General features: G+C 62.5%; 1 protein-coding gene across 1 annotated transcript in view; it reads right to left on the bottom strand.

Moving 5' to 3' along the window:
• Window positions 1-23,877, bottom strand: part of MTA1 (metastasis associated 1) — a 48,650-nt gene that overhangs the window by 1,097 nt on the left and 23,676 nt on the right. Inside the window, exons 4-23 of the mRNA XM_011982925.1 lie at window positions 19,764-19,814; window positions 19,181-19,301; window positions 18,987-19,113; window positions 18,847-18,910; window positions 15,573-15,690; window positions 10,567-10,669; window positions 9,649-9,748; window positions 9,154-9,342; window positions 6,911-6,985; window positions 6,627-6,685; window positions 6,053-6,168; window positions 5,632-5,783; window positions 5,337-5,526; window positions 5,019-5,108; window positions 3,627-3,779; window positions 3,438-3,473; window positions 1,832-1,843; window positions 719-750; window positions 161-312; window positions 1-88 (exon numbers count right to left, since the gene is read on the bottom strand). Of these exons, the coding sequence (XP_011838315.1) occupies window positions 1-88; window positions 161-312; window positions 719-750; window positions 1,832-1,843; window positions 3,438-3,473; window positions 3,627-3,779; window positions 5,019-5,108; window positions 5,337-5,526; window positions 5,632-5,783; window positions 6,053-6,168; window positions 6,627-6,685; window positions 6,911-6,985; window positions 9,154-9,342; window positions 9,649-9,748; window positions 10,567-10,669; window positions 15,573-15,690; window positions 18,847-18,910; window positions 18,987-19,113; window positions 19,181-19,301; window positions 19,764-19,814 (2,028 nt within the window). The remainder of the gene's footprint in view (window positions 89-160; window positions 313-718; window positions 751-1,831; window positions 1,844-3,437; window positions 3,474-3,626; window positions 3,780-5,018; window positions 5,109-5,336; window positions 5,527-5,631; window positions 5,784-6,052; window positions 6,169-6,626; window positions 6,686-6,910; window positions 6,986-9,153; window positions 9,343-9,648; window positions 9,749-10,566; window positions 10,670-15,572; window positions 15,691-18,846; window positions 18,911-18,986; window positions 19,114-19,180; window positions 19,302-19,763; window positions 19,815-23,877) is intronic.

Here is a 23,877-nt window from a genome sequence, read left to right as displayed (position 1 = left end):
GGCCTGGCTCTGGCGCAGGGCGATGGGCTTGTAGGGCCGGCGGGCAGCACGCTTGGTTTCCGAGGATGAGAGCAGCTTGCGGATCTTCCTGTGGGCAGAGGTGGCGGTGAGGGCCGGGACGCTGTGCAGAGCCCTCCCGCCTGCCCTGGGAAGGCCCCACCTGGTCTCCTCGGTGGCCATGTAGAACACGTCATCCGGGGCATCGATCCAGTTCATCCGCCGCCGCTTGACCGGGGGCAGGGAGCCCCCCCGGATCAGGCGCACTTTGGTGGGGTAGGACTTCCCGTTGAGCAGGAGGTTCCGGCTTGGTCCCTGCAGAGGGGGTGCGATTCCTGGGCAGCCGGCCAAGGGCCAGCTCCACCTCAACTGCAGGGCTCCCGCTGGGAGGGGCCACGAGCCAAGGTACCGCGCCTGGCCGATCCCCCACCACCCCAGGGAGCTCCACGGACCCCCGGCCTGGCCCAGGGCAGCCCTGAGGGCTGGTCGGCCCCACACCGCTGGGCCTGGCTCAGGGGCCATGGCCCCCACATGCTGCAGCCCCTTGGTCTTGCCAGGCCTCTTGGAAGCTTCCACATGGCACCCGGCAGGGCTGGCCGGGCCTCTTCGCAACACCCCAGAGAGCCATGCGGTGCACACGGGTGAGCACACGGTACCCCAGAGAGCCATGAGGTGCACACGGGTGAGCACACGGTACCCCATCATGGGCTGTTCCTCTTACCATGTGCCTGGTCTGTCCGTGGTTTGCCAGACCTAACGAGAAATGGAGAAGAGAAATGAGGCCCCGAGACAGCACGTCCTGCACTCCCACCACCCACTGCGGCCTCGGCCACCTTGGACAATGGGCCGGGGCCACCTGCCAACCAAGCCACAGCCCACACCCAGGATGGGCCTGGGGGCTTCGCCTCCCTGGGTCCTGGGCCGCCTGGTGGCCCCACAGCTCTCTGGCCAGAGACACGTTGGCTTGGCTCCACGCAGGAGGCCAGGAGCCTTGGGCCTGACAGTTGCTTCCCTGCATAGGGGCCGGGCTGCCCACCTGTACCGAGACAAGCAAAGCCTCACAAGGCTGTCCGTCCAGCAGCAGCACAAGCCCCTCTGCAGGGCACTCACACCATGGCTGGCACTGCCCCACCAGGAGGCTGGGCTTCTTCCCAAGGCTCCAAGAGAGCCGCCAGCCCTGGCCAGAAACAGGTCACCACCCACTGCACCGGCTGGGCCCGAGCCACCCTGGCATGTGCGCGGGGATGGGGTGCCAGAGACCTCTGACTTCCCACAGTGCAGGGTGAGGAGCCCAAGGGGCACTGCGGGAGTTGGGCCAAGAGGCGGGGTCCATGCTCCTGGTCACCCCCAGCTGGGCCCAGGACCGCCGCTGCTCTCCCCCACTGCCCTGCCTGTGAGTGTGAGTGTGGGCGTGTGCATGTGGGAGCTGGTCCCAGGATGGCTCGGCTCCCAGCAGGACCAGCCCAGAGAGGACAGGACATCATACTCAACTCAGGTGCCAGGGCCCAGGGGCATCGGAGCAACCTGCCAGCTCCAAAAACGCTGCTTAACTGAGGCCCATCCCTTAAGGAACAGAAGCGGCCTGTCCAGCCCCTCCCCACCTGTAGCCGCCTCCTAACTCGGGGCACTCCCCTGATCCGCCTCCTAACTCGGGGCCCTGGAGCCCTGGGTCAGCCTTTCCCTACCAGTTTGCTTAGCTCTGCTGGGCAGGGTCGGGTGGGGGCCCAGGTGCCTGATCCACAGCGCTCCTGAACAGGAGCCACCATACCTCAGGGCACCTGCCAAAGACCAAGGCCCAGTGCCCAGGGCTGGCCAGTAGCACAAAACTACTTACCCAGGTAAGTGCCTACCAGAGCGGTGGATGGCAGAGGGAAGAAAACAGGCGCTTTAGGTTAGTGAGCCACACGCACCCATCTGCAGGCCCCGCAGGTGGGGACAGAGCAGCAGGCTGCACGGGCAAATGGCCGGGTTAGAGCACTAGGGCCCCGTGTTGTGGGCAGGCTCAGCTCACGCCTACCCGGGCTGGACAGAGACCCCATCTCATGTGTGCCAATGCCCCCGGGCGGCACCTTCACCCAGCCAGCCCCCTCCAGCGCCCAGGTCCTGGCCACTACACGTCAGGACAGGCGCTTCTTCTGTGGCTGACCCCTCTGAGCCCAGGGCCCGCCCAGCCAGGCGGCGAGTGGTGGTACTCTCTCACAACCACCGCACAGCTGGGACTGAAGTGTGCAGTGTGGAAAATTCAGTGGGAATAAATAAGCTTTTATCTAACTTGCTGGTTAACCGTTTTTCACAAAACAAAACAAAAAGTTCGAAGATGCCTGCTGACAAGGACTCCCTCCTGTTTCTACCAGTTCTCATGGGGCTGTTCCCCGCCATTGGGAACAGACCAGTAAAGCCAGCCCACAGTGGGCTGGCCCTGGGCCCAGGACTAGGCAACGGGGGCAGCCCCAATACCAGATGGCTGGGAGGGCGCCCCAGGAAAGGAGGGGGGCTGGGGTGAGACAGAGACACCGCCAAGGGCGGTCGGGCAGAGGCTGCACAGACAGGCCAGGGGTGCGTGTCCAGACAGGTGGAGATGGCGGAGCCTGGCACCCGATCTCAGGCCCACCCTGCGCTGCAGCCGGCGTGCTGACCCCGCGGGACGTGCTTGCCAGGGCACCTGGCAGCCTTGAGAGAATGCCCTGAGGGGACAAGGCTGGCTGGGCTGGACGGCCACTGCCCATATCCACCTCCAGGTCCCCACGCTGGCCCTGCTGCCCTGGCCAGCACCCTCCGGGAAAGCCGCCTGGGGAAGGGGCCCCAGGCACATCCACACTGGCAGGCCCAGCACGTGCACCCCCGGAGGCCCAGGCCTGGGCGCACACCCGGGCCCCACACACCTGGCCCCCCATGCTGGGCTTGGTCCTATCTGCTCTTCCCCGAGGGGCCTGGGGTCCCACAGCCCCTGCTCCAACCAACCAGCACAGAGCACCTGAGCCAGTTCTCCAACAGAAGTCACCAGTGTGTGCAAGCTCAGTAGCCCACAACCCGCACAGACACCCCCAACCATTCCCTCCCCACTGTCCCGCCTGGCAGGCGCACGAAAGGATTGCAGGCACAGCACGGGCGGCCCCAGGAGCTGAGGCTGGCAGCATGCGGGCAGTCACAGCGCGATGGCAGACAGCGCAGGCAGGGGCGCCAGGGCCACACGTGCCAGGACAGTCCACTGACAGGGTGTGGGGCCAGGGGGCCGAGGGCCAGATGCCTGGGCTCAGGGGGTCTTCACCAAGGGACCAGTGATGTCAGGAGGAACGTGGGGGACTGGGCTGTGGCCGGGCTCACGTGGACTGCCCCAAGCATGGGCCCTGGGCCGCCCGCCGCGGGGACACACTCAGCAGCACAGCACAGGCATCACGGGTGGGGCTGGCGCAGCGCCCGCCCGCGGCCCCAGGCCTTACCCCTACTGGGCATCAAGAGGCGCTTCTTCATGTTGCCTGGCAGCGCCGGGGTGGGAGAGAGGGAGAGAAGACAGCGTCAGCACGCACCGCGGGTGCCCCGGGCGGGGGCGGGCCGGACTCACCGGGCGGGGAGGGCCACACTCACCGGGTGGGGCAGGCCCGGATTCACCGGGCGAGGGGGCCACTCACCGTCCACCCCGTTGTGCTGCTCATAGCTGCGCTTGCCCAGGATGGTGGGGGAGCCGTTGTTGATGACAGGGGCCGCCTTGGCGGGCGTCAGGCTGCTGAGCACGCTGGACACACTCTTCACGGGGTCAGGCTTCGGGGGACGGGGGTGGGTCTCTGCCAGGAATGACAGGCAGAGCTAGTCGCCTCTGCCTGGCAGGGGATAGGCAGGCAGGCCCAGGCTCCAGCCCTCATGGTTCTGGGATACGACCAGGAACCAAGCTCCACGCGGCCCCCACCCCTGAGGCCCCATCCTGACTGGGCTGGAAGCAGGGAGGTCACCACAGAGCCAGGAGCACCAAGTGCTCTCCCGCAAGACGTGTGCCCAGGCCAATCCTGCACCTAGAGAGCAGGGAGACCACCTGGCAGGGGCCAGGCCCCTCACCCCCGCACAACAGGATCCATACACAGGCCCGTGAGCACAACACCTATTCAACAGCCCCCATGTCCAGGCCTCCGGAGCTGCTGGTGGAGGGCTGGCTGCTGGTCAGACAGCGAACCGACCATCCAGCCAGCCTGGCCAGGGACACAGCTGCTGAGGACCAGCCCTGATACCAGCCACCTCTTCCCACAGGACAGGGGCCACGACCCCAAACAGGGAGCAATGCCAAAGCCACTTGAATCTCAGAGCACACGTGGTTCATGGCTCTGGAATGTCCTTCTCAGGACAGTCACCCTGTGTCAGGAGAGCAGATACACAAGCCCACTCGAGCCCAGCAAATGGGGGAGGCCCCCCACCGCCACCACAAATGTCTGGCCCAGCCCCCAAGCTGCTTCTGGCTGGGCCAGGGTAGCTGGCTGAGGTTCTCAGGTATCCTCAGACCCTCAAAGATAAGGGAACCCCTGTCTGAGGCTGCTTGCCAGGTGTGCACCTACCCCTGCCGAGGGCCTACAGAGGCCTGAGTGCTGCCCCTGTGGAGCGGGCATGGCTCAGGAAGTGTGCTCCCTGTAGGCAGCAGGTGCAACCCTGCCTTAGTGGCATTACAGGCAGGGGTGTGCACTGCCCACACCCCACACCCTCAGGCCCCAGGGACGATCAGAACACAGGGAACGGTAGTGAGGCTGGCAGGGAAGCCCCCTGGGCGTGCCTTGAGGAGGCTGGCCCCGCAGAAGGCAGGGCGGCAGCCACTCCGCACTGGGCCCCGTCAAGACCCCAGGAGCAGAAAGCAGCCGGGGTCCCAGTGGGTCGGCCTGAGCCTGGCACGGTGCAGAGTACCTCAAAAGGACAGTTCCAGGCCCTGTGGGGCTGTCCAGGAGCTCCTAGCTAGAGAAGGCTGGGAGCACCAGTGCATCAGCTTGGGTCAGAAGCTGCCTGCAGGCAGCATTAGGAGCCCCCAGCGCGCCTGGACTGCTCACCAAGATACCGGAGCACGGCTTCCAGCGGCTTGCGCACCGCCTGCTTCAGCACCAGTGGGCTCTGGGAGGCTTCGGGCAGCCGCGCCGTGCCTGCGGGGTACCACACAGTGTGAGGGGTGGGGCATCCCCAGGGAGCACGGGACCCTGCCTGCGCCTTGACCTGGGAGCCCTCACTGGGCTTGGCCATGTCAGCACCGAGGAGGAAATGGGGCTCCCTGAGATGAGAACTCCCAGTGGGGCTACAGGCTGGGCCCCAAGGTTGCTGTTCCCTCCCCACTGCCTGCAGGAACAGAGTGAGCGGGCGTTGGGATGACTCACACTCGGCCTTGATGGCAGCGCTGTTGATGGGCAGGTAGGGGTGCCGCGCGGCATGCCATGGGCGCAGGATCTCACGGCACAGGCGCCGGGCGATCCGTGTCAGCTTCGTCGTGTGCAGATAGAAGGCCTGCCTGGTCTTCATGGCGAACTTGGGGCTCCCGCTGCTCCGGGCTGGGAGGCCGTGGGGACTCTGCGGAAGGGGGCATAACCGCCCCGACACAGTGCCATGACCGGGGGCCGAGGACCCGCAGGGCTGACACACTCGCGGCAGGCAGGGCGGATGTCCCCCCCTTACCATGTTACTGCGGTTTGGTCCTGGCCTCTCTCCATCTAACCGGGTTGGCATTTTCAAGCCACCATATTTCTTCCAATATGTCCAACAAGATGCGCAGAGACGACACTGCATGTTAGGGGGACCCCAAGAATACCACTGGTAAGACTGTGTGGCTACGGACAACAAAGTTGGAAATAGACGGATTCTTAAGCAGAACCAGCGATGTCAGAGTATTCCCCACCACCCCCACGCCAGCCGCCTCCACCCGCCAGGCACCCCCGCACATTCCCCAAGGCTCTCCCAACCACATCCCTGGGACGCAGCCCCCCATCATCAGTGGGCCCCTCCCAGGCTGGGCCACGCTGGAGCCCTCAGGGCCAACACAGGCACCACGGCCCACAGGCGGGTGTGCGGTGTGCCCCCGGCCATCCAGGGCACTTACTGTAACAGCTCTCGCAGGCCCGGCCAGCGCCAGGGCTCTGGCCCGGTGCTCCCGTGCCGTTCACCACACCGGCCTTGACGTTGTTGACGCTGATTTGGTTCGGATTTGGCTTGTTACTTAAAGAGATAAAGGAGAGGAGAGAGGAGTTGCAGGAGCACAAACCTCAAGGGCCCATCTGCCCAGCACGCACCGCGGCTGATCACCCCTCGTCCAGAACCATGTCCTCGCACCCTCCTCGGCCTCAGCAGTTCCTGGGAGCCACTGCTGAGGTCTGAGCTGTTTTCCAGGCCCCCGTGCTCCCCCTAGCATGGAGCCCAGCTCAGGGACTGAACCCTGGCGGTGTGGGTTGGAATCCCAATGCCCCCTTACTGACCAGGAGGCCAGGACGACGGAGACACGGCCATCGCGTCTGCAGCCAGAACCCCCCAGCCCTGCGCTGCCCTCACAGGGGCTGCCCTAACTTTCCCAGCCTCTGAGTCTGAGTTTCCTGGGGACCCGCCTGGCCCCGGCACCCTGTGCCCACCCTCCCTGGCCCCCAGGGCCACGAGGACAACGGCTGTAAGGGCACACTTACTAGTTGGGAATATAAACTTGCTTTAACTTGCTCTCAGCTTCAGCTGCTTTCAAGCGTTTCTTAAAACAAAAGAGAAGGTCAGAGGTCAGCGGGCTAGGCCCAGGTTGGGGCTGTGGTGCAGACAGGCTGGAGGCCACGGAGGGGAGAGCGCCAATGGGGAGGAGAGCCCCAGTGGAGAGGAGAGCCGGGCCAGGGACTCAGCAGCACGCCCACCTGCTGGGAGAGGATGGGGCGCAGGACACGGAGGTGGCATGCCCTGGGCACTGAGTGGCAGGTGGGCTTACCTGCTGCACGTATCTGTCGGTGGTCTTCCACATGTAGTAGTACTCAATGATGCTGGTCAGAGACTTCCACGGGAGCTGGGTGGGAGGAGGCGTGTCACACAAGCAGGAAGGGGCAGGAGGTAGGCACATCATGAGGGCAGGGGCAGGGCTGCGGCCAGAAAGCCACAGAGGGGGCAGGAGGTGGGAGGGCAAGGTGTGCTTGGTGCGCTGAGGCCAGGCCCCTGCTGGCAGGCAGGTGCAGAGGGAAGCTGATGAAGTGGGTACCCCCTGCCAGATGCCAAAACACAGTGACGCCAGGGGAAAAGGAGCTGACACAGGGTCAAGGTCGAGATCTTGCCGAGGTGGCACTGACAACCCAGCCTCCATCTCAGCCTTTTTTTTTTTTTTTGAGATGGAGTCTCTCTCTGTCACCCAGGCTGGAGTGCAGTAGTGTGATCTTGGCTCACTGCAACCTCCGCCTCCTGGGTTCAAGCGATTCTCTTGCCTCAGCCTCCTGAGTAGCTGGGACTACAGATACGTGCCACCGTGCCTGGCTGATTTTTGTATTTTTAGTAGAGATGGGGCTTCACCATGTTGGCCAGGCCGGTCTCGAACTCCTGACCTCAAGTGATCCACCCACCTCGGCCTCCCAAAGTGCTGGGATTACAGGCATGAGTCACCATGACCGGCCATCTCAGCCATTTTTGTTTTTGAGACGGAGTCTCACGCTGTCACCCAGGCTGGAGTGCAGTGGCGCAATCTCGGCTCATAGCAACCTCCACCTCCCCAGGTTCAAGCGATTCTCCTGCCTCTGTCTCCCAAGTAGCTCGGACTACAGGCGCTCGCCACCACACCCAGCCAATTTTTGCATTTTTAGTAGACACAGGGTTTTACAGGTTTTACTGTGTCACATGTTGGCCAGGATGGTCTTGATCTCTTGACCTCATGATCCTCCTGCCTCGACCTCCCAAAGTGGTGGGATTACAGGCGTGAGCCACTGTGCCCGGCCTGTGGCATGGATTTAAGAAACCTGTCTTATTAAATAAGGGTTCAGATAGTTCCTCAGTCTGGTCCACTGCATCTGGCAGGAAGGAAGAGCAGGGCCTGCTCCCTCGACACAGCCCTGAAGCTGCAGCCTCCTGACCCCACGCCTGGACTCGGCCCCGCAGCCACAGCCCCCTGAGCGCTGCCTCGCTAGGCTCACGTGGGCTCAGCACTGGGGTCTCCTCTGCTGGAACCATGTGCAGCAGGGTCTCCCTCAAATTCTGCCCTCGTCTGAGCCAGTTGGTGAATTTTGTTTCTAGCCCTCATCCTCTTGTCTGAACATGTTCTGCTCATCTTGGTTAGATTTTAAGCCTGGAGAAATCCGTATCCGCCTTGGAGAGGCCACTGCCCCAGTCAAGGACTCCTCCCGAGCCTGGCCAAGCTCTCCCCTTGGCCAGAGGCCCCCACACAAAGCTGCATTCCTGCCTCACGGCTGGCTGCTGTCCCTCCTCTTCATGTCTAGGCACCCTACCCAACCCCATGTTTGTTTCTTCCGAATTCCAGATGCCTCTCCGGTCTCTGCTACGCTGGCCTGTGCGCTGCTGCGTGGATGGTGCTTTTCATCAGACAGCAGCAACCCCGCTGTGTCCTGGCCCTTTGGGGCTCCTCCCTGCCCTGCCACAGGCTCCACCTCCCCAGGGCTGATGGTCAGGGGTCCCACCACCTCCACGTGGGGATGCCCTTCTAACAGATCAGTTTAAACATATTTTAGGAAGGCTGACGGTGGGAGGATGGGGGTCCTGAGGTAGAGGTACAGGGAAGGGGAGACCCCATACCATGAAGACCCTCTCGGCCTGTTGCTGGGCCAAACTCACGAGACAGAAAACAAGGACATGAGGAAACAGAGGTTCAGCTTAGTCAAAAACAAAGCAAAACCAAGGCTGGGGCTGGAGGGGGCGGCAAGGAAGGGAAAGTCTCTGTGAGGACACCCTGGCCTCCGTCACCTGGCCCAACCCTTATCCTTATCACGCAGTGGTGGTAGCAGCGTGGCTCTCTATGCCCAGGCCCCACCAGCGCCCCCACGCCTGTCTGCTGAACCAGTGTAACAGGACTGTGGTGGCCGAGCACAGCTGAGACAGAACTCATGCAGCTCCACACAGGGAATCAGGGTGCAGGACAGGCTCCCTCAGGGCAGGGGGGGACGTGGACCCCACGCCCCCATAGCCCACCTGGAGATGGGCATGGTCAGCCACTCCCACATCGCCACCCACGGTACTCACAAAATCTTGCTGAATGTCCGTGAAATCCTTCCCATATTTTTCCAGGGCTTCCTCGAAAAGGTTGGCCTCTGACGCAGACCACTCCTCCATCTCGTCCCTGCAGAGCACGGGCCCGCCCTGTGGCACCAGCGCTGAGATGGCCTTGGAGATGTCATAGATGTTCTTGTGGAGAGTGTCCATGGCATGGAACTGAGGCAGGAAAAAGCAGGGTCACCTGGGCCAAGGTGGCTTTCCTGCACCTGTGGCACGGCAACCCTCCCTCAGGGCCTTAAGGATCCCCTGCTGCAGGACCAGGCAGCGCAGCCCTCCCTGCACCCTCAGGACAGTCTGGCTGAGCCTGGGATGGATAGGAAAGGCCAGTCCAGGTGGGACAGCACCTCTGCGGGGGTCCTGAATACCTGGAGCAGGTGCTGGGTCCAGGTAGGAGGAAGGGCACAGCCACTCTGGGCCGTGGGTCACTCCAGGTCTCAGCTGTCCCACCCTAGGCCCACTTACCAGGGTGATGTCTCGGGAGGCAGCTGCGGCACTCATGTGCAGGCTGGGCTGTCGGACGGAGCTGCTGCAGTCCAGGGCCCGTGCGAAGGTGCCCACGGAGCTGGGGAAAGGAGATGCGCTGACCAGTGTCAGCCGAGCAGGGGCTCCACCCAGGCACACTGCTCCCCAGGCACCATGGACCAGGGGCCACGGCTGAGCAGGGGCTCCACCCAGGCACACTGCTCCCCAGGCACCAGGGACCTGGGCCACGGCTGAACAGGGGCTCCACCCAGGCACACCGCTCCACAGGCGCCAGGGACCAGGGCACCATGGGCAGCAGGGACAAACTGCGCGGGCATCGCAGGGAGCAGCCCACAGGTGGCAAGGATTCCTTGTGTCTTGGGCCCCAGGATGGGGAGTGGGGCCCAGCACCCACCCAAGAACCCACGTGTCTGACTGAAGGCATCCTGATAGACTGGCAATCGCCTTGGGGCTTCTTTTGGGGTTTTCTCCACCTCCTAGGCTGCTGGCAGGGAAGGTGCATGGTCCTCTCCTGGGCCTCGAACTTCCCCCCGCCCCAGGGGTCTGCCTGGGCTGCAGCTGCTCTGCTCCCTGACCAGGCCCAGCCCACTTGCTCCCAGCGGCCCAGGAGTGGGAGAGCGCCTCTGGCCCATCCTGGGAAAGTCCCATTAGGGATACATGGGTGGGCACACAGGCCCGCCCCCGAAAAGGGCCGCCCTTCTATTTAACGAAGAGCCTGGGCCCAGCGCTCGCGAGCCTCTCTGGGAACTGCTAGCAGGGTGTCAGGGCCGCAACGCATGGGCTTCATGTTGGGATATGGGATCCAAGACTGTCACGTCCCCAACACCCACCACAGGGCAGGGAGAACAGGAGCTCCAGGCACCACCCCTGCTGGTCTTGCCCGGGAGCAGGACTCACCGGGCCACTACCAGGAACTGGTCGATCTGCTTGTCTGTGAGTGGGTTGTGCGCCTCCCACACCTTGGTCTCCAGCTTGGACTGGTCTCGGCCGTCCTCCTCACCTACAGAGAGAAGTGTGGCCTTTCTGAGACAGGGTCCCCCAGCGCGCCGGGTCGCGCCTCTCCTCCCCAGGCGCACGGAGCTGCTGGGATGGGGAAGGGGAAGGGTTGCAGGGCCCCATAGGTGAGGCCAGGGTGCAAGGCTGGACGGAGGCTGTTGCACACACAAGTACACGCATGCACACTTGGCACACAGTGGCCTCTCAACCCGGGGATGGGGTGCACACGCAAGGGGCCTCTCAGCCCGCCCAGAACGCAGGGCTTCAAGAACTGTGGCCACAAGAAATGGGAAGGTTGGTTTGTAAATTTAAATCAAGCTCTTTATTTATTTATTATTATCATTATTTTTTGAGATGGAGTCTCACTCTGTTGCCCAGGCTGGAGTGCAGTGGTGCGATCTCGGCTCACTGCAACCTCCACCTCCCAGGTTCAAGCGATTCTGCTGCCTCAGCCTCCTGAGTAGCTGGGACCACAGGCACCGACACCACACCCAGCTAATTTTTGTATTTTCAGTAGACACGGGGTTTCACCATGTTTCCCAGACTGGTCTCAAACTCTTCACTTCAGGTGATCCGCTCACCTTGGCCTCCCAAAGTGCTGGGATCGTAGGCACGAGCCACCGTGCCTGGCCCAAGCTTTTTATTTTGAGATACTCAGATTCACATGGTGTTGCAAGAGGGCCCTGCCACATCCCAACAGCAGGCAGACCACCTCCAGGGACCTTCTGAGGCACAGGCTCCCTCCTGGCCCCTCTTCCACCCTGGCAGGTTCTGGGGCAGCTGCTCTAAACCCGGCATAGCCAGAGCCGGGGGGCAGCGGGGGGGCGCCTCTGGGGTCACCAGTTGTTTCCTGTCTTCTGGGAGCTGGGACGATGGAGAACTCAAGGCTGGTGAAGAGGCCACCTGACGCCTGCAGTCGGCCAGGGCCAGCAGGGTTTCTGACAAAACAGTCTTTTACTCGCAAAAAAACAAGACTGTGGTGTTGGGAGACACCCTCAGGAGAATGTGCGTCTGAGCATGGCCGAGCCTGACTCCCAGGGAGGACTCGGAGAAAGTTCCACAATTGTCCTCTGTCCCCTCTCCAGCCTCCATGGCTCAGCGCGGGGTGCCAGGCTCAGACTCTGCAGGCGGCTCCCCTCTGGCCCCGGGCAGCACCGAGGCTCCTGACCAAGGACCACGGAGTGTGGGGCCGCCCGCCACTGGGGCGCCTGGCTACAGGTCCAGCATGGAGAGAGCTCTTGAGACTAGAAAGTCCCCAAGGAAACACTACCCTCGCTAAGGGGCACTGGCTCCCAGACCCTGCCCTGAGGGCCGGGCGTCCTGGGCCGTGTGTCCAGGGAGGGTCAGGCCTTGCGGCCTCTAGGAAACAATGCCTGGCCAGTCTCAGAGGACGGGGTCAGCCAGGGAAGCGCAGTGCTGCAGAGGGAGGGGCCGCTGCATGGCCCTGGAGGTGAAGGGCCTGGGGCTGTGTGAACCAGTGAGGAGGGCTGGGGGGTCTTCGGCCTGGTGTGGACTCCTCACCTTGGCTCAGGGGTACCCTGGGGAAGCTGGGGTCCAGCTCCCTGACTGCCAAGAAGCTGAGCCTTGGTGTGAATCACACAAGCCACTGTGCCTCTGTGTATGCTCACCGCTGGTCATGACGGTCACACTCCCTTTGACGTTTCAAACTCACTAAAGGCAGGTGCACAGCTAGTGTGCAATTTTCCATCACTCAAGAGGGACACGGCCTCCTGGAGGTGGGGAAGGCTCTGGAAGCCACGTCCCAGCCCCACACGAGCTTGTGGAATCCCTGGCCCTTGCACCAGCGGCCCAAAAGCCAAGGAACGGCAGGGCAGTGGGGAAGGCAGCGTGGGGAGGAGGAGGTCGGCTCCTGCGGCTGGCTCAGGCTGGTGGACCCTTAGTCCCATCGCCCCAGGCCCTACAGAGCTCTGCCAGGTCTCTGCAGGTCGGATCTCAACCCTGTGTACACGGGAGGATGGGGGCACCTCAAGGCCCATTCTCCTGCCAGGCCCACCAGCCCCTGGCTGAAGGAACGGATGAGCCACGTGAGGGCCTCTGACCTGAGATGACTCCTCACTCTCTGGCCCTCATGTGATCTGTGTTCTCACCTGTCTCCCAGCCACGGATGCTGCCTTTCCACCTGGGCGTGGCTGCCAGGCCTTCACCCTTGGCCAGCCCAGAAAGGCAAGATAGCCCCAGGCTGGGAGACCCTGGTATGACAGCAGGGCACCCTGGAGGCCACAGGCCCAGACCCAACACAGCGGCCTCCCTATGCTGAGACCCACAGGCCAGGCCCCAGCACAGAGGCCTCCCCACACTCAGACCCACAGGCCAGGCCCCAGCACAGAGGCCTTCCCACACTCAGACCCACAGGCCCCAGCACAGAGGCCTCCCCAGGCTCAGACCCACAGGCCAGGCTCCAGCACAGGGGCCTCCCCACGCTCAGACCCACAGGCCCCAGCACAGCAGCCTCCCCACGCTCAGACCCACAGGCCCCAGCACAGCGGCCTCCCCACGCTCAGACCCACAGGCCCCAGCACAGAGGCCTCCCCACCAGCACACAGGCCTCCCCACGCTCAGACCCACAGGCCAGGCCTCAGCACAGCGGCCTCCCCACGCTGAGACCCACAGGGAGGCTGTCTCTTATACACATCTAGATGTGTATAAGAGACAGGACCCACAGGCCTCAGCACAGCGGCCTCTCCACACTCAGACCCACAGGCCCCACCACAGCGGCCTCCCCACGCTCAGACCCACAGGCCAGGCCTCAGCACAGCGGCCTCCCCACGCTCAGACCCACAAGCTCCAGCACAGAGGCCTCCCCACGCTCAGACCCACAGGCCCCAGTACAGCGGCCTCCCCACACTCCAGGCCCCAGCACAGAGGCCTCCCCACGCTCAGACCCACAGGCCCCAGCACAGAGGCCTCCCCACGCTCAGACCCACACCAGCGGCCTCTCCACACTCAGACCCACAGGCCCCAGTACAGCGGCCTCCCCACACTCAGACCCACAGGCCCCAGTACAGAGGCCTCTCCACACTCAGACCCACAGGCCTCAGCACAGCAGCCTCCCCACGCTGACCCAGGCCTCAACGTGCCCTGTGTGCCTGGAGAGAGGGGGGGTCTGTCCCCAACTGCCCAGCACCTCCCACAGCTTGCAAAGCAGCAGGCCCACTACATAGCTAGCCCAGTGCTAGAGCCCGCAGGTGCCTGGGGAAGGTGGCACCGGTGCATCTTATGGACAACCAAGAACACGAAACAGCCCCAGCTACTCAGGAGGCTGAGGCTCGAGGATTGCTGGAGCCCAGGACTTCAGGTCCAGTCTGGGAAACACAGCAAGACCCACTCTCAAAGCAAACCAAAAGAGGAAAATCACCAAACACCTCGATCACAACTACAAGAAGCAGGGATGCGAGTCCCTGCTGACCCTCAGGGCAGAGCCCTGCGTCTTGAGGGCAGCCTCACAGCCTTGCCCAGCGGGGAGATGAGGGACAGGGTTGAGAAGGTGACAGTGAGCCTCAGGACTTCCCACCAGGGCTGCTGAAGCACCCAGCGGAGGGAGGAGGCCGCCTGCGTCTGGAGTGCATGCTGCGTCAGAGCTCCATGGCCCCATCAGTCCTCAAGGGTGGGGCACCCACAGGCAACACAAGAAACGCAGGCAGATTTACACAGAAGAAAATTTCTGGAGACAAAAAGAACTTTAAAAAACTAATGAGAGGGGCGTGGTGGCTCACGCCTGTAATCCCAGCACTTTGGGAGGCCGAGACGGGCGGATCACGAGGTCAGGAAATCCAGACCATCCTGGCTAACACGGTGAAACCCCGTCTCTACTTAAAAAAAAAAAAATACAAAACACTAGCCAGGCGAGGTGGCGGGCGCCTGTAGTCCCAGCTACTCGGGAGGCTGAGGCAGGAGAATGGTGTAAACCCAGAAGGCGGAGCTTGCAGTGAGCTGAGATCCGGCCACTGCACTCCAGCCTGGGCGACAGAGCAAGATTCCATCTCAAAAAAAAAAAAAAAAAGTAACAAGGCCAGACGCAGTGGCTCACACATGTAATCCCAGCACTTTGGGAGGCCAAGGCAGGTAGATCACTTGAGGTCACGAGTTTGAGACCAACCTGGGCAACATGGCGAAACCCTGCCTCTACTAAAAATACAAAAAAATTAGCGGGGTGTGGTGGTGCGTGCCTGTAGTTCCAGCTACCCGGGAGGCGGAGGTGGGGGAATCATCTGAGTCTGGGAGGTTGAGGCTGCAGTGAGCTATGATCGCACCACTGCACTCCAGCCTGGGCAACAGAGCTAGACCTTGTCCAAAAAACAACTGCCAAGGTCAGACTCGGTAGCTCATGTTTGTAATCCCAGCACCTTGGGAGGCCTGAGGTCAAGAGTTCAAGACCATCCCGGCCAACACGGTGAACCCCTGTCTCTACTAAAAATAAAAAAATTAGCCGGGTGTGATGGCAGTGCCTGTAATCCCAGCTACTCAGGTGGCTGAGGCAGGAGAATCGCTTGAACCTAGGAGGTGGAAGTTGCAGTGAGCTGAGATCACCCCACTGCATTCCAGCCTGGGCAACAGAGCGAGACTCCATCTGAAAAAAAAGAAAAAGAAAAACTACTGCCACAAGGAAACCAGGTCTCACTGTGCAGGGACAACTGACCACCACGTCCTGCCTGAGGGTCTGGGCTTCCCCAGAACCACGACACCACCAGCAGTGGGTGGGGGAAGGCTCCGGGACACCAGCCCACACACACCACCCATGTGGACAGAGCCCAGGCCTGCACCTGCTGCCCCCAGTCACACAGGAGTTACTGACACGGCGGCCGTGTCCCAGCCTCCTCTTGCCCAGTGTGTCAGCCGGCAGGGCAGGACGGGACGCAGCACGCCATGCCCAGGGCGGCCCACCCTACCTTCTTTTAACAAGTCGGTGATGTCTGCCTGGTACCGGTTTCCTACTCGAATCTCTCCTTTATCTGCCAGCAGGGTCTTCTGCTGTGGGTCGTAGACTAGAGAATAGAAGAAGAAATCCTGGAAAACACCACAGGAGACAGAGAGGCGTTAGCACGGCCGGGCTGCCGGGAGGGTCAGAGAGGTGTCAGCACGGCCAGACTGCTGGGAGGGTCTTGCCCAGAGCTCCTGCAGGGTGACACAGGTGCCGGAGGGAGGGCACAGGAGCCCCCACAGCTCCCGGCCATGCCCGGGAGGAGCCTACAGCGGGGCCTCGAGGGTCACCGGGGGATGCACCTGCCCCATGACCCTGCCCGGAGGAGACATGCTGAGGGTCAGCAGGGGCGGGGCCTCTGAGCAGCTACAGGGGCGGGGCCAGGCTCCACAAGCCCTTACCAAGGCAGGGTGGATACGACTGCAGCCCAAAAACCATGACTTATTTGCCTTTTTTTTCTTTTTTTGAGGCGGAGTTTCGCTCTTGTTGCCCAGGCTAGAGTGCGATGGCGCCATCTCGGCTCACTGCAACTTCCGCGTCCTGGGTTCCAGCAATTCTCCTGCCTCAGCCTTCCAAGTAGCTGGGATTACAGGCGCCCGCCACCACACTCAGTTAATGTTTTGTATTTTCAGTAGAAACACGGTTTCACCATGTTGGTCAGGCTGGTCTCAAACTCCTGAGCTCAGGTGATCCACCTGCCTCGGCCTCCCAAAGTGCTGGGATTACAGGCGTGAGCCACCGTGCCGGGCTCCCTCTCACCTATTCTGAAAGCTACTCTGCGTTTTTTCTTTCAAGAGCTACCTTTAAAGTCCAGCATGACACCTGTTCCATGTGTGACCATGAGCCATGCTGCAGCAGGGCCTTCATCCTCTTGAACTGACATGACTATCCAGAGGCCAGCTGCCAGGCTCAGCCTCAGCTCCTACTCTGCCTGGATCATTTTTTTTTTTTTTTTTGGAGACAAGGTCTTGTTCTGTCACCCAAGCTGGAGTACAGTGGTGCGATCTTGACTCACTGCAGCCGCCACCTCTTGACTCAAGCAATCCTCCCACCTCAGCCTCCTGAGTAGCTGGGACAACAGTAAGTGCGCACCACCACGCCTGGCTAATTTTTTTTACTTTCGTAGAGCTGAGGTCTCACTATGATGCCCAGGCTGCTCTGGAACTCCTGAGCTCAAGTGATTCCCCTGGCCTTGCGCTCCCAAAGTGCTGGGATTATAGGCATGAGCCACTGCGCCCGGCCTATTTCTTTAAATTAATAAACACACATGGTTTCTATTTGGTGCCGGACTGCTCCACCGGCCAGGGCCTGGGTGTGTCTGTGACCGCTGTGTGATGTTTCTGCACTCCTGCTTATCTGTGACGTGAGTCCGTGTTCATCAGGACTTCATCAGTGAGGGTTATTTGAGGCGAGGCAGGGGCACAATCCCCCAGGGCTCAGTGGCGCAAGCTTCTGCCGGGTGCTAAGTGTACTCACCCTGAGCCTGTTACATTAAATTCCCACGTTGGGGCTGTTCAGAAACCCCAGGTAAGAAAAAAGAGGTAAGTGGCCGGGCGCAGAGGCTCACGCCTGTAATCCCAGCACTGTGGGAGGGATTACACCTGAGGCGGGATGATCACCTGAGGTCAGTTCGAGACCAGCCTGGTTAACGTGGTGAAACCCTGTTTCTACTAAAAATTAGCCAGACGTGGTGACGCACGCCTGTCATCCCAGCTACTCGTGAGGCTGAGGCAGGAGAATCGCCTGAACCCAGGAGGCTGAGGTTGCAGTGAGCCGAGATCGCACCAGTGCACTCCAGCCTGGGCAACAAGAGCGAAACTCTGTCTCAATAAAAAAGAAAGAAAGTGAAGGCGGGGAAAGGCTGCATCGTGCAGCAGGAGGGTTTCGGGGTGCCTGAGCAGCCTGCTTTGTCCCCTCGTGAGCGTCGATCCGGCCGTTTCTAGGGCTGATGCGGTGCACACAGGCTTGTCACTGCACCTGCTGCTTCCTCACAGGCCTTTCTTGCTAACACACATTTTCTGTGTCCACAGAGACATTTCTGCAGCCTCACCCTCTCTGTGTGGCTCTGTCAGTAAGGACACTCCTCCTTCCTGAGCGGGGCATTCACGGCAACCCCACAGCCTCTGCTCATGCCCAGCAGGTTGCGACTCAGCCTTCTGGGAAGCTGGTCTGGCAGCCTGAGAGGGTTCGAGCCCAGCCCATGCTCCAGGCATGTGTTACAACCCCGGACCGAGCCCTGCCTGCTCTTCTCTGCCTGCTCATGACTCTGAGCTAAGGCCTGGGGCACGACCACAGCCTGAGCTGAGCCACTTCATGCCTGTTTCCAGGCTGTGTGGTGGGAATGGGGACTGCGGCCACAGGGGTAGTATAGGACTGAGCTTGGGACACACCGTGGCCATCCTGGATCCTTCAGAGCCCACGCCAGAGCGCCGATGGCCACGGCAGAGATGAGCCCCCCTAGGACAGGGAGGGTAGGGCCTCATCCAGCAACCTGCATCTGGGCTGGCTGGACACACTGGGGGTGTTCAGGCCACAAGACTCCAGCCAGGTGGCAGCAGAGCCTGTGAGAGGCCAAGCCCCAGGCCTGGAGATGGGCCTGCCCCTTGGGCAGGTGTGCCCTGCAACTATGACAGGCACTCCAGGGAACCAACACGCTCCAGACGTTTTTGGCCCCACGTGGCCTCGGAAACCCAACCCTCCCATTAGCTGCATCTCACAGCAGCCTCAGTGCCACCGCTCTCCGTCAGGCGACACTGCTCCCCAGGTAGGTATGGCACTGTCTAGAGACATTTTTTGGTTGTCACACCTTGGGGGATGCTATATGGCAGGTAACACAGTATAATCACAGGTGACCCCCAAGGTGGGCCTACCAGGACTCTGCCCACTGCTCAGGAGGGACCAGCCAAGACTCCTACGAAGACCCAGGTGGCCCCTGCCCCCATATGCCTCAGCCACACCCTCCCCAGGGGGACCTCCCCTCGATGGTTGTCTGGGAGGCAGTGGCAAGAGGAAAAAGCCCTGTGCTCCTGGCCCACAACTCTGGACGCGTAGGGTAGGGGCAGCTGCACACCAGGACACCTGGAAGTGGCTGTCAGGACGCAATCCCCGCTTCCCTCCAGAACAGCCTGGGCCTAGAGGGAGGAGGGAAAATCGTCCCTGCTGCCCAGGCCAGCAGAGGTCACGGGTGGAGGAAACAGTGGCCTGGGACTGGCTGCAGCAGACCAGGCCAGGCTGGGCCTCACCTCCCGCTCCAGGTAGGACTTGAGCGATTCGGTCTCGTTGAGCAGGGTGACGCTGCACTTGCCCCTGGAAAAGAAGGACGGGCAGGCTGGAAGGGCGAGGACAGCCCGAGGGGCCCAGGGCGGGAGCTGCTGGGGGCTACCTGATGTGCGTGGCGGGCAGGGACTCCAGCTGCCGGGAGAGGAACAGCTCCCGATGCCGCAGCTGGTGCTTTAGTTTCTCGGGCAGGTCCACCATTTCCGGATTCTCCATTTCCTCTTCTATTTCCCCTGAAGGACAAGGAGCCCCTGTCAGCACCACGGCAGACGCACGCTGCCAGACCAAAGCCCACCCCACTGGCCCCACCCGGCGCCAGCACGCAGGAGGCCCCGTCCTGGCAGGTGCACGACCTCCTGCTGCTGGACGCTGTCCCGCTGCCCCACCCCATGGCAGCCCAGCAACTCCTTGGCAGGTACCCCTGCAGACACTCTGGTGCCCATGTGCCCTTTAAGTCCAGGCACCCTGAAGGCCCAGATGCCCCAGGGCATGAAGATGGAAGGAGGAGGGAGAACAAGGTCTGGGCCAGCCCCAGAAGCAGCAGACAAAAGAGCAAAAGGAGCAGGGGAGCCGGTGGCTGCCAAGTGCCCAGGCAAGGAGGGCGAGGGGCAGCTGCCCTCTGTCCCTCCCCATCTCGTGACCAGACAGCCCCACACAGCCCACCACAGACCTCCCACACCAGCAGGTCACCCTCAGGCCGGGGCTGCACCAAGTCTGGGCTGTGGGCCGGACACAAGGGAGGGCCCCTCCTCAGCTGGGCCGGCCGGGCGCAGGGCGCAGGCATGCAGGCGGCCCGCCCAAACTCTGTCCCTCAGCGGCGCTGCCGCCCCCAGCCCAGGGACACAGACAGGAGGACGCCCTCCTTGCGGAGGCCGGCTCTTACCTTCCTCGCCGTTGTCCGCCCCCGGTCCGGCCTTATAGCAGACTGACAGGGCTATATAACAGACAGACAGCACCCGGCAGCACGGTCAGCGCAGAGCAGCGGCCTGCTCCCTGCCCAGGGCCCGGACCGAGGGCTGTGCCACCAGGGGGCAGGGCAGAACGGGGGCCACAGGCCTCCCGGTGGGGTGTGAAGACCACCCGGTTGAAGATCATCTGGGCCTCAACGTCCCCCCACTTCGGCCGCCACCCACCCGGTGCCAAGCCTCTTTGTGAAGAGCCCAGACAAGCCTGGCTGTGGAGGGCCCCTGTCCAGCGACCATCCCTGCTCTCACTCCATTGCGGCTTCCCAGAACAGGCTGTCCAGAAGAGGCCGGGGCCGGCCGTGGGCCAGCAGCATGGGCATTCCTGCCCTGTGCTAGGAACCCAAGTAGGGTTCTTATAACACCCAAAATGGGGGTGTGCGGTGGTGCTCCCCACCGTCCCCTCGCACACCCAGCACCGGCCGCCAGTGGGCCACTCATCCCGCTCAGCGTCCTGCCGGCTCTCTGAGCCCAAGGTCCCCAGACCGGACCACAGCCAGCCGGGTTGCTCGCTCTCTGCAGCCCCCTTGTGGTGCCTGCAGGAAGTCCTGGCTCCTTTGGGCACTCCCAGATTGAGGCTGGGAGCAGCCATGCTGGGCCTGTTCTGAGCGGGCCCTATCTGGGCCTCAGAAGCCTGGGGTGTCTGCCTGCTGAGCCTCACCTCCCGTCGGTCCATAGAACAGGGCAGGGCTGACCAGGATAGCCCCAGTTCCAGCATCCCAGGCCAACACACCTCACTCACTCCCACTCCTGGGGCCCCACAAGCAAACTGCACCCTCAACTCAGAAATCCCCAGGGCCCAGAGGCCCACACACCATCCCAGACCAGAGGCTGGCGTTCGTTCACACCCGCCCTATGCCAGGCCCCGTCAGCGCACCGACCCAGCCTGCAGAGAAGCCCACAGCGACTCCGAGACTCCCATCTCACCAGTGCCCCGATCAGCAGAACAGGGCTGCGGGGTGCAGCCTGTCGGAGATGTGGGCGAAGTAGGCCTGCAGCTCCTCAGGAGGCCAACAGGCAGAAACACCCAGGCGGGAGGCGGGGCTGGCCAGTGCACCCTGCACCGCCCACACTCTGAACCCTCCCTCGGACCCTGGATACACCCCTAAGCATGAGGCCTAGGGAATGGCAGCCCCAGGCTCAGGACGAGGCCCAGGCTGTGCCCTCACACCCACCCTAGGCTGTGGTCTCCAGGGCCCCCACACCTGCTCTGGGGGGCTCTGAGGAGGGACGTTCCCCTCTCCCTGTCGTTCTGTCTGTAAAAGGCTTCACGCTCACAGCCTGCCGGGGTGAGGTCTTCTCTGCCACAGGGGCCGCGGTGCAGCCTGGCCGGTGTCTACCCTCCACCCTGAGGCCTGCACTGTGGGCTGGACGCCCCAGCAGGGACTGGGTGGAGGCAGTGACGTGGAAGAGCCAGAGGCCTCCCGGAGTGTCCTCACACCTGTCCCTGGGATCAGCTGGGGCCTCACCCGGGCTGCCATGAGCTCACAGAGCGAGCAGGAGAAACGCACAGATGTACACAACTCCGGGGATGTGGGCCCTGCAGAATCACCGCAAGGCCCAGTCACCAGGCAAGAGTGGGGCTGCGCTCCGAGCCCCTGGACCAGCGGCAGACCCGTCACCCATGATGCCTGCTCCCTGCAGCTGGGCTGTCAGTTCACAGGAACGCCCTGCAGAGGGGCCGCCATGCAGCTTTCCAGGGAGCACCGTCCAAAGGGGCTGGGCTGGGCACCTGGGGGGGCACTGCTGCTCTCTGCCCAGTCCCACCAGCCCCGACGAGGCCCTTCTGGAAAACCCGCCCTCTGATACCTCTAATCACATTATGTCTGGAGTCCCCTTCTGGGGCCCTCCTAGCAAAAGGCCATCTTCTGGGGTGTCTGAGAGCAGAACCTCAGGAAAGGGGGACACCGTACCCTAAAAAACCACTGATACAGACTCTCTGGAGCAGGGACACTGTGCTCCCAGGTGCCAGAGGACAGAGACAGGATGCGCCCTGGGCCAGCCATAAACATGCCCAACTCAACGGTGGCACCTGACTCCCTAGGCCACACAGACTGGCAGGGCCACACTGCGGCCACTTAGCCTGGGCACTGCTTCTCCAGCGCCAGCCCGCTCAGCCTGGGCACTGCTTCTCCGGCGCCAGCCCGCTCAGCCTGGGCACTGCTTCTCCGGTGCCAGCCCGCTCAGCCTGGGCACTGCTTCTCCGGTGCCAGCCCGCTCAGCCTGGGCACTGCTTCTCCAGCGCCAGCCCACTTCCCACCACTGCTTCTCCAGCGCCAGCCCGCTCAGCCTGGGCACTGCTTCTCCATCACCAGCCCACTTCCCACCACTGCTTCTCCAGCGCCAGCCCGCTCAGCCTGGGCACTGCTTCTCCAGCGCCAGCCCGCTCCCCACCACTGCTTCTCCCACTCCCTGCAGAGTTGACACAGGTCAGTCCCCGACACCAAGAACCACCAGCCGTGCTGCTGGCTGGCGTCCAGCACCTGCAGGGCCAAGGGCCGCACCAAACGCCCCTCCAGAATGTGCAGCCTGTGGACTTTCAACATCCCCAGCTCTCTTCCTTGGTGCCTGGAGCGCACACCAGTGGAGTACACAGGCTTTGAGGTCAGAGGTCAAGGGTCACCATGCCCCACCTTGAATGCTCCCCTCCTCTGAGCAGAGAGCTAGGAGGTTCCTGTTCCTCACGAAGCCAGAGGAAGCCCATGGTCAACTGGCAGCTCCCTTTGGGCCACCACAGGCCCCACAGCCCGGTGTCCAGAGTGGACCCAGGGGCCCAGCCCAGCTGCACTGCCCCAGGGCAGCTCACGTCCGCATCCACTGGGTGCCGAGGAAAGGCTGCAGCTGTCCAGTGGGCAAGGCAGTGCGGTTAAGGGACCCTTCCTTCCACGAGCACTGCCCTGGTGGACTCCCAGCAAAGGCTCAGGAACAAGACACTGGTGGCAGGATGGTCTGTCCTGCCCCTAAGCCCCTCCCAAGGCAGGGGGAGGTTGCCTGGGCTGGCTTCCTGCCCTCACCCACAGCACTGGGACAGGGGCAGAAGATGTCAGGGTCCTCCCACCTGACCCACTGCCAATCACAGTCCCTGGACCTCACCCCATTAGGGGTCATAGGAGGCTACAGGTGGGACCTTGGCCCACCCCAGCAACACAGGTACTCGGGCAGTCACATGCCTCACCTACTGGGAAATGTCACCCTACAGACCACAGCCTCAGCCTGGGCTCAAATCCCACCTCAGCTGATGTATCAGAGCGGAAGCCAATAACAGCCCTCGCGCCTGCCCCCACCGACATGAGAGGCCTCAGTGGGGGCACCACAGTGTCTGGTGCAGGTGGGCCCAGCCCGGCAGGCCCTGTGTCAGTAGCGTGTGGAGGGCGTGGGGGTGCCTCTGGCTCCTGGCTCTGAAGTCGACGTCCCCCGGTGCCAGAGACTCCATCACCTGTGAGTACCTGTTCCCAGGGGAGGAGCTGGGCCCCCAAGGCTGAGGGCATTCCCATGCAGCCAGTGGCTTCCTCCCACACACTGTGCTGGCCACAGCAGCCCCTTCCAGCCAGTTTACTGAATTTGAGTTTGAATTGTAAAGAATAAGGAGAGGACTGCTTTCCTGAAAACACTACTCAGAATGCCAACAGAAGCCTCTTCACAAAATTAAAAGGCGAGAGACAGTGGCAGGTGTGGGCAGCAGGGTCCCACCAGCCTGAAAAGTCTCCAGAAGTCATCATAAAAGAAAAAAAGAAGCCTCAACCAATGATGCCCACACCCAGCCACACCCCGTGACAAGCTCACAGAGGATGCCAGTGAGAGGCACACCGCTCCGGAGGGGCCTGTGAGGAGTTCATTCGCCCAGCCCCCGAGGAAACGGAGCCAGGACACCCCCACCCACCGTGGAAGGGAGAGAAAGAGAGGCCAGAGCAAGTTGGGCAGAGGGTGGCCCCACGAGGCCAGGACCCCGAGGATGGACCCTAGGGAAGAAGGACCCCGCCAGCCCTCCCCGGCGGACCCTCCCGCCAGGCGGCCACCCCGGGGAAGGCCGGACTC

Source organism: Mandrillus leucophaeus, unplaced genomic scaffold (assembly GCF_000951045.1).
Source record: "Mandrillus leucophaeus isolate KB7577 unplaced genomic scaffold, Mleu.le_1.0 Scaffold244, whole genome shotgun sequence".
NCBI classification, from domain to species: Eukaryota; Metazoa; Chordata; class Mammalia; order Primates; family Cercopithecidae; genus Mandrillus; species Mandrillus leucophaeus.
Note: the sequence above shows the minus strand (reverse complement) of the source record. Positions and strands in the feature narration are given on the sequence as shown.